This window comes from Phocoena sinus, chromosome 15, assembly GCF_008692025.1.
Source record: "Phocoena sinus isolate mPhoSin1 chromosome 15, mPhoSin1.pri, whole genome shotgun sequence".
Lineage (NCBI taxonomy): Eukaryota > Metazoa > Chordata > Mammalia > Artiodactyla > Phocoenidae > Phocoena > Phocoena sinus.
The window spans coordinates 84,603,360-84,613,463 of NC_045777.1; the positions used below are offsets into that span (position 1 = coordinate 84,603,360).

Consider the following 10,104-nt stretch of genomic DNA (forward strand, 5'->3'; position numbering starts at 1 on the left):
TGGCTCACTCATACATTACTGGTGGGGATGTAAAATGGTACAGCCACCCTGTAAAACAGTTCAGCACTTAAAAAAGACAAAGACAGGGCTTCCCTGGTGGCGCAGTGGTTGAGAGTCCGCCTGCCAATGCAGGGGACACGGGTTCGTGCCCCGGTCCGGGAAGATCCCACATGCCGCGGAGCGGCTGGGCCCGTGAGCCACGGCCGCTGAGCCTGCACGTCCAGAGCCTGTGCTCCGCAACGGGAGAGGCCACAGCAGTGAGGGGCCTGCGTGCAAAAAAAAAAAAAAAAAAAAAAAGACAAAGACAAAACACCACACATACAACCCAGCAATCACACTTAGACATTAATCCCAGAAGTGGAAAGTTACATCCACCCAAAACCCCATACACAGCAGCTATATTTTTAACAGCCCAAATCTGGAATCAGCCCAGATGTGCTTTGCTGGGTGAGGGTCAAACAGCTGGGCTGCATCCGCACGTGGAACCAGCTTTAGCAACAGAAACGACGGCGCTACTGACACCTGGCAACTTGGGTGAACTTCCAGGGAAAGATGCTGAGCGAAAACAGCCAATCTCAAAAGGTTACATACTTCCATTTATGTAACATTTGCGAAAAGACAATATTCTGGAACCAGAGAGCAGATCAGTGGCTGCCAGGGATTAGGGACGGTGGGGTGGCAGTGGGGGAGGGGAGGCAGGTGTGGGTACAAGGGCAACAGGAAGGACCCTGCGGTGTCAGACGGCCCAGTGTCTTCATTGTGGTGGACACAGGAAGCTAGATGGGTGTTCAGACTGTACAGAACTTCACACACACAGGCTGGACTATATCCATGTAGCCTTCCCGGCTGTGATACTGTACTGCACTTCTGTGAAACGTTACCACCGGGGGAAACTGGGAGAAGGGTACAGGGATCTGTACTGCTTCTTACAACTATAGCAATGAAAAAAAAAGATGTATGTGCAGAGAGTCAAAGCTTTCCATCCTATTCTCACTGGGGGAGGGTCTGTACCTACTACTTACTATTTATTCAGCAAGTACTCTCTCTCTCTCTCTCTCTCTCACACACACACACACACACACACACACACACACACGAAAAACAAAGAAACTGAGGTCCATGAAGCGATCTATGTAAAGTCACAGCAGGTGACTTAGCAAGGTATCGAAGCTCACGGCCCTCCTGCAACCCCACAGGTATCTGACACACAGCCACTCAAACACCATAAAATGCCAAATGGAGAAAATAAATCACTCCTAGGGGGATGTAAACTTTTCAAATTCTGGAAGCCCTCTATGACAGAAATCTAAGTGGTTTAAATGGCATTTAAAAAGGGGAGAAATTACAGAATAATGCATTTAGTATGGTATCATGTATTGGAAATGGCAACCCATAAAGTATTTCTACATGTACATTTATAAGTATGCAAATGCACAGAGAAAGATCTGGGGGAACACGTAATTGTTCAGTCATAGCCATCACCTCTCAGTAAGACTAAGGTGAGAGAAGATTATTGGTCAAGGGGTATTTGGATTTTAACCATAATGTGTGAATTTAAGAATGCAACCTAATTCAAGTATAACTTGTCTATTTTAAGAAGGGGGAAAAATAAAGCAAACACTTACTGCATTCATAGATCTGTTCCAGTTTATCCACAGAAGAAAGGGAGAAAAATTTATAACCGGATTTACTACCAACAGCTAGAGACCTGCAAAAAAGCCAAATTCAGAAATAAGAGCTGATACGTGTAGGCAGTGATAACGCACAAACTAGCTCCATGTTACCAAACAGTCACCATCATCTCTACCCATAATTAGCACAAATAAGTTCACGTAGTTTGTACCAGGTGAGTGGTGGCAGAGCAGAAAAGAGTGGCGCGGAAGATGCCACACCTCACAGCCAGGAAAAGGTGAATGTCAATAAAATAAAGATAGACAATGTTCTTATTGAAAATCCATAAAACTTTAAAGATAAGTCTGACATACAAATAAAAGCAATCAGCCCTAAATTAATGATCCCCTCAAAACACAGTGTGGTTTCTCAGGTGATCTGATGTACATGCCTGGTGTATGGGAGAGTCCAAAAGTTAGGATAACACTGTAAATATTAAAGATATTTACAACTTTGGTGGATGATGGTGTCTTTCTGTACTGCAGTTAAGGCCGTAACGAATGCAGCTCAGTCACTTACGTTATGCTATGGCTCAGCAGTAGGGTGGAAAGAGCTCACTCAGAGCCTGGAATGGCAAGACTACGTAACACAGCCGGCCTGTGTGTAAGGTTCCATATTCATCACCCAACACTGCTGCTTTTGCTAAGAGGCTTGGAGGGAACTCTGAGCTCTCCAGATCCCTAGCGCAGGAGAGCTGTGCCGCTAAACGAAGTGTTTCCTCATAGAAGGTTACTACTGTCCAGGATGTAACTGACCGAGAGGGGGAGTAAAAGGAAGCAAGCACGGCTTTCGGAAACAGAGAGGATAGAGAATAAAGCAAGAAGTGGTGGGACATGCGAAGAATCAGATCCTGGCATCATTCTGGTATTTAATGTCTGGGAGAACAAGTGGAAACACAAGGTAAACCAGAAGCCTAGAAATAATGAAGACTGACATTTCATATGATGAGTATGTGTACGCCAAGATAAAAAATTAGGGCTATTTTAATGACCATTTCATCTATTAGAAACTTGAGATTTCCAACCTCTTTCACACTTAAGCAGAGGAAATACATTCCAAGAACAGAGCTGCTATAGGCACTACTAAACATTGAAATTGCAAATGGTTCATCCTAAAGTATAAACAGAAATGGAACTCCTACCAGTCTATATAATTTTTCTCTACAAAAATGCTTCACTATATTGAATTAATCACATCAATGAAGTAATTAGGCATTGTTGCCTGTACATTTTTTGAAAAGCAATAAGGGGCCAACAAAAACACAAGAATATCCAAGAAAGCTAAAAAAAAAACCAAATAATTGTTTTATGATTCATAAACAAATAATTGTTTATGAATCTCAATAATTCATAACTTCTGGAAAATTGATGTTCAGGAAAATGTTTTCCAGATAACTAAGGGCTGCTATTTTAAGCCCCAAAACCTTATATCCCACCATTTCTGATTTAAATAAAAGTCGTCCTCATACAGCTTTCTGTATGGGACGGCAAATCCTCACCATTTGACTGGACTCACATCGTGACACAACTTTACTATCATGACAAAGTGACCCTCTCAGACCCTAACAAGGAGTTAAGCAGCGGCAGTCCGTTGGGCTGGGTAATAAAATACCCTCTACCTTTTGTTTTGCTGACAGTTGTCACTGTTCCCCACGCATCCTACTAGCATTAACAGCCCCTCCCTCTTTCAAATTTGTCGACTTGGAAACCAAGTCACCAAGCTTATTAGTTTCATATATAAAATAAGCTTAGAGAGGGCTTTTTCTACAGGCAAAATTAGTGAGCTTGAATTAATTAATGAGGACCTGGATTTTGATACACCCAGGATTTTGGCTGTGCTCCAAATGGGCAGAATTTGTTAAAACTGATCAAATATTAGCTCTCTGATGTTCTTCCAGATATTCAGAAACTGATTTTGGATATTAAATACCTTTGCTAGAGTTTTAATCGCATGGCTTCCTACTTGCACACCCCAATCAGTAGGAAATGTAAGCAAAAATACACCAAGTATTTTTTGATATGTACATGTGGTATAGAGTGAGCATATACTTTATCAATAAAGGCAGACATTTTTTTTTTTTTTGCGGTACGCGGGCCTCTCGCTGTTGTGGCCTCTCCCGTTGCGGAGCACAGGCTCCGGACGTGCAGGCTCAGCGGCCATGGCTCACGGGCCCAGCCGCTCCGCGGCACGTGGGATCTTCCCGGACCGGGGCACGAACCCGTGTCCCCTGCATCGGCAGTAGGACTCTCAACCACTGCGCCACCAGGGAAGCCAAGGCAGACATTTTTAAAGGATGATATGAAATACAAATAGGTTTGATATTTACATCTCGAATATCAATGGTCAGGTTCACACACCCCTCTTTGGAGATTCTTCTTTTAATAACATCTCATGATTTGCCTGACCATACGATATACTAATGGGAGAAGTACAGTAACATATAAGCATGAGATTCCCCTAATAAATAATCTCACTCCCCACTAAGTGTTTATATGGTAAGGTTTTTTTTTTTTTTTTTTTAAGGTAAGAGATCCTTTATTGACAAAGGGAAAACCCAGCAATAACAGAAAAAAGCATATATTTACTTAATCCCCCACTTCACTACCATACCCCTGCCTTCAACTGTGCGTGGTGTCAAAATCCAGAGACCCTGCCGTACCCTCTGGAGACAAGGCCCAAGTCCCTCACCAGGCAGGAACAGTGACTGCTTCTGCAACACACTCTGGGCCAGCCTTCTGGATCTTCGCCACACGCGACTCCGCTCCACTGCAGAGCTCCTGAGACCGCCCATCCTGAGCCTTTGGGGGATTCCGTGGTTTCCAGTAGGTTGGTTCTCTGCTTTCCCCACTAGCAATGGAGAATCCACTTTCCTTTACCACTTGCTGGCTTCCAAAATTTTGTTGCTAGTGTCTCCTCGTTCTATGGGTTTAAGCTTTTTTAAGTACCTTTTTGATATTTCACTGACTGTGACATTTTATTAGGGTTCTGAGAGGGAGAGCCAAAATAAATGCTTGGGTTTAACCCACCATCTTTAACTGCAAGTCTCTGTCACTGAATTTAAACTTGACTGCTCAGTATTTAAAAGGCAGTGATTTCCATTAAAAAACAAAAACAAAAAATTTAAGAAAACATTTTATAAATGTTAAAAACATTTTAAAATAAAAAAAATCATTTTCTTAATTCCCTTTTTTTTACCCACTTACGCATGATCAGCCCATTAACATTTTCCCTTTTCATCATCTTCATCAAAGAGCCATACTCGAGGACAGGGTGAAGTGGAAACAGTCACACCCATAAAAAGGAAGCCACCTGAACTGCTGCTGAGACCTGGCCGGCCCCGGGGCCCTACTCAGCAAGCTCACGGCCATCCCAGACCTCCACCTGGACATCTCTAAGGCCTTTCAAACTCAGTGATAGCCAAAGCGGAGTTCATCTTTCTCCCTAAACTGAATCCCCCTCTGATCTTTCCCCCATAATGTACTGTCACTGCTCATCTAGAATCTAGGCTGGAGACTTGGGAGTGACCTTAACTTCTCCCTTAAGTGCATCGTGCACGTCCCACGGGTCACACCAAACCCTGACGGCTCACCAGTCTCCTTTCTACTGGCCACGGCCGCTGGACAATACCCTCCCCCGTGACTGCCCCGCTTCCTCAAAACACATCCTCCACACGGCAGGCAGAACCACCTAGAACTTGAAGGTGGAAGAATCCTTACTTCCAAGTCCCTCGATTTACTGATGAGGGAAAAGGAGAGAAGTGACCTTCCAGGGCAGTTGCTGTAACCTTAGAAGAAACCCGGTTCAAGAAAGCAATCAATTCAGACCAATGCCTTACCATCTCTGTGCCCATAACTTTTAGACATTAACAACATCAATGCTACAAACAGAAGACTTCAGAAGTCAAGTCCCTGTCCTTATTCTATTTCTTTTAGAAATGTAGTTTCTAAACGATGTAGACGTTGCCCAAGCAATGACTTCCACAAGCTGCGTGGGGTCCCCTGCAAGTACTTAGCCCCTGATATTTCCGTTGAAGATCCAAGTGATACTCTGCACTTCTATTAGCTTCTTAACTTCGATATCAAAACACCAAAAATTCCTCAAGATAAGCCTTCCAAAGTGTTACTTTCAGAAACCAGGATTGGAACTAACCAGCCAAGAAGAAGAAGAAGACGACGGGGACCAGCTTTTCTTGATGCCTTTTTCCCAATTCTAGTTAAACAAACAAACGGTAAAAACAAAACAAAAAAACCCCAAATAAAACGTTCACTTTTAGAATAAGAATCACAGAAAAAAAATATTACAGTATTTGAAACCATATTACCAGGAAAAACAGAAAGGACAGATATAGTTTGTTATGAAAGGAACACTGTTGTTCAAGCATTACTGTATAACGTAGAATATATATTCTATTAAGTGAAACGGCTTCCAGATTCCCTCACTGAATACCGTGAATGTCAATCCAATATTCTTTGCTTTGTGAAAAACTGTGTTCCTCTATCAAAGTAAATGCTGGAGATGGACAAGGGAGGGAAAGGAGTGAACTGTCAAGCCTCTCCCTAGAACTTCTGTATTTCTTTCAGGTATAGATTTAAAACAAATTAGTCACTTTAATCAATAAACTTTTAGTATAATCCTAACTTACTATTCCTTACAATTTATGCTCACACTGTATCAAGGTCTCTTTAGCAAATCAAAATTATGACACACAAATCTTGTCTTGAGACGCTTCCCTGGTGGCGCAGTGGTTGAGAGTCCGCCTGCCGATGCAGGGGACACGGGTTCGTGCCCCGGTCCGGGAGGATCCCACATGCCGCGGAGCGGCTGGGCCCGTGAGCCATGGCCGCTGAGCCTGCGCGTCCGGAGCCTGCGCTCCGCAGCGGGAGAGGCCACAACAGTGAGAGGCCTGCGTACCGCAAAAAAAAATCTTGTCTTAAACTAATAACTTCAGGACTCATGGAGGAGTGGGAAAGCATGATTTCCAAGTACAAAGAGACCTTATTTCAGGCCAGAGTGACATACTTCTCTTATATAGGGAAAGTGGTATTTGAATGCCATTTAAAATAAGAGCAAAAGAGAATGTTTTCTCATATTTGATTTCCTTTCAATATAAATGATGAGCAATGAAAAACTTAAAGAATGGTAGAAAATGTTTTGGAAATTCTCTAATTTATACAAGACATAAAAATCCATAAAGCTACCATTCTTACTGGTCTCAAAATACTAAGACCTTAAAAACGGAATCACAGTTGGTTTGAAATGTCCTCTTCCCTACTTGGATTGGTATAACATAGTCCACCTCAGTTATAATCTCCTGCAACAGGTGGTCCAAACTGTTTTTGTTGGATTGGCTTTTGGTCATACAGAACGCTAGTATTCAGTAGTTTTCACCTTTAAAGATTGCTACGGTCTGCTTTCTACATTCACTGTCCTCCAGATCCTACTCTGTAGGTAGAAACAACAGCATGGTAGATTGGAAAGGACACTGGAAGACAATTCAGGAAAGCTGCCCCCACTCCACTGTCAAATGAGGGTAAGATCCAGGCTCTGCTCTGAACCTTCCTCAACTTCGGTTTCCTCTCCCTGTAGTTGGAGGAGGTGATCTGCTCCCTTCCAAGTCCCAACAGAGGCCCACTGTGGGGCTGTCTGTGCTACTTCCCCAACTTTGGAAGGTGCTACCGAGCACCCACTGCACGCCACTGACTTGGTGGCTTGCCGTTCTACAACTGACTTTTAGTTTTTTAAAAGATGTCATGTTCTACTTTGCTGATTCCATTCAGCCGGGAACAACTCAACCTACTACTTTGGTACGAAGCCAATGACCCACTCCTCCTCCCCTCTTACATCACTTCCTCTTACTCACTTCCCAAGATGGCTTTCCTCCCTTCCAGTCCCACAACTTATCCTTCCTTCTCCAGAAAACTCATCTAGTAACCTCACACGTCACCGGAGACAGCCTCCGAAGAATCGGCTTCAAACCCAAATGGGTTGGGACAAACAAGGGCTGGCATCATGGGACTCTCTTCCCCTGTAAGGATGGCCCATGCCCCGAAGCACCAAGACCTCTGGGGGGGGGGGGGAGGGGTTCTGTCACATCCCCCTTGGCTCAGTTTCTCCCCAGGTCAGAGACCACGTTTACTGCTAAGTTTGTTTCTTGCTCGAGGAGGACATCAAAATTACCTGTCAAAAAGAACAGCGAGACGGGAAGAAAAGGAAATCAAAGGGACCCTAAGATGATGAAGAGATGAGGAGAAGGGGCTGAAGAGGGGAAAGACTGGAGCAAGAGAGCTGAGGTACAAGAGGGAGGCGGGTTATAAGGGAGGCGGGTTATAAGGGAGAAACCCACCCCCACCGCTCCAGAGGCGGCCGAGACAACAAGTCAGGCCACAAAGTTCTGCCCCAACCTTGTGAGAAGTGAGGTCCGAAAAGACAAAGCCTTCCCGTGCTGGGTAAAATACCTCCCCTACCTCCATCGCTTTCCCGGCTCAGAGATCGCAGCTCCAGGGCAGAGCCTGGAGGGTCCCCAGAGGGGGCGCCCCTCCCTCCCAGCACGCGCCGGGCCCGCCCCGAGGATGCCTCTGCCCTCCCCGGCCCCAGGCCCCCAGGCTCCGGCCCCCGCCCCGCGGCCCCCGGCTCCGACCCCGGCCCACGCCCGTCCTTACGTGACGTCTTGGTTGAAGTTGGCGAAGAGTAGCTGGCTAGCGCCAGCCTCGCCACTCTGACTCGCCAGGTTCATGGTGGGCGCGCGGCGGGTGGGCCCGGCCCGGAGCTCGCGCGCGCGCGGGAGGGCAGGTCGGGGTGAGCTCAGGGTCGGCGCCGAGCCCCGCTCGCCGCCACTCGCCGCTCGGACATCAACAGCCGCCTCATCCCGACCCCGCTCTTGTTTATGCTCCAGAGCCGGGCCGCAAGGCGCGCCTGCGCGGCCCCGCCTCCTCGGCGCACGGCCTCCCACGGCGCAGGCGTACTGAGGAGGTCCGCCCCTTCACCTCCGGCCTGGCCCCAGGTTCCGGTCGAACACGCGCGCGCGTGGGGACGCGCGGGGGCGCGATGGGCTGGCCTTGCAGCGGGTCATGGGCCGCGCATGCGCGTTGTAAAGAGTAGGCGTTCCGTGTCCCCCGCCCCCATCTTTTTATTAATATTAAAAGGGCCTGCCGCGTGCTAGTCATTGTGCCAGATACGTGCGTTCTTATTTGGTGCTTATAGCAATGCTTTGTAGGAAATGTTGCATTTCCCATTTTATGAATTTGAGAACTGAGGCTCAGAAATATTAACTTATTTGCTAAGTGTTAGATCTGAGAATGGAACCCCTGTTGTTTCTCCAAGGCCCACGCGTTTTGGGTCTCTGGGGAGGATTCTGTTTTACACATAGTCATTCATTCAGTAATATTTAGAGAGTGCCTTCCATGTGAGCTAAACAGGCCTCCTACTTTCCTTCAGCGAAGTTACAGTGGGAGAGGTAAACACAATTACAAAGCCGGGGTGCAATGAAAGCACGTAATGAGGTCGCTTAACCTAGACTTAAGGGACAGGGATTGTGCAGCCAGGAAGGCTTCCTGGAGGAGATGAGGCCTGAAGTTTGAGTAGCAGGTAACCGACCTCAGGAATGGAAGCGTTCTGTATGGCAAAGGTCCATGGATGGCAGTGTGACCTGGACAAAGAACTCTATGGTGTGTGTCTGAGCTTGGAGTGGGACGGTACACATGACACAAGATTTGGCTTGAGAAACAGGAGGTGTCCGGATTAGGCTGGGTGTTAAGGTAAGGGACTTCCCTGGTGGTCCAATGACTAAGGCTTCACCTTCCAGTGCAGGGGGTGCTGGTTCCATCCCTGGCGGGGGAGCTAAGATCCCACCTGCCTCCTGACCAAAAAACCAAAACCAAACAAACAAACAACAGAAGCAGTATTGTAACAAATTCAATAAAGACTTTAAAAATGGTCAAACCCCCCCCAAAAAAAAAAACAATCTTAAAAAAATAAGGTATGTTAGGCAAGAGACTGATCTTTGTACCAAGAGCAATATGCCACCATTGAAAATACAGAATGGTGTGATCAAGTTTGTTAATTCTAGCCACGGAGTCAAGAATGCATTGAAAGTCACTGAGGAAAGTAGATCAACTATACTTCAATTTAAAACAAAAAACAAAACAGAACAAAAAAACCTTGGACTGAAAAAAAATTTTTTTTAATCCAAAAAAAAATAAAAAAGAAAGAAAAAATCATTGAGGAAAGAATGGTCTTTTCCATAAAATATGCAGACCCTCCTACCACATACGGTACTCAAGCATTCATTTGAGATGGATTGTAGACCTAAATGTTGAAAGGTAAAACAATAAATCTGCTAGAAGAAAGCACAGGAGAATGCCTTAATGTCTCTGGTGTAAACAAAGTCATCTAAACAGGTACTTTAAAAAGTACTAATCACAGGGCTTCCCTGGT

At 45.6% G+C, this 10,104-nt stretch overlaps 1 protein-coding gene across 3 annotated transcripts in view; it reads right to left on the reverse strand.

Moving 5' to 3' along the window:
• Positions 1 to 8,608, reverse strand: part of WIPI2 (WD repeat domain, phosphoinositide interacting 2) — a 34,734-nt gene extending 26,126 nt beyond the window's left edge. Inside the window, exons 1-2 of one of the 3 annotated variants that reach the window (XM_032605036.1) lie at positions 8,331 to 8,581; positions 1,626 to 1,708 (exon numbers count right to left, since the gene is read on the reverse strand). Coding sequence is in view for 1 of the 3 variants with exons in the window: in XM_032605033.1 (XP_032460924.1) it covers positions 1,626 to 1,708; positions 8,331 to 8,404 (157 nt within the window). In the remaining 2 variants the exon portion in view is untranslated. Of the gene's footprint in view, positions 1 to 1,625; positions 1,709 to 8,330 lie in introns of all 3 variants that reach the window. The other 2 variants (XM_032605033.1, XM_032605034.1) reach the window with 2 other exon arrangements.
• Positions 8,609 to 10,104: the final 1,496 nt, after the last annotated feature.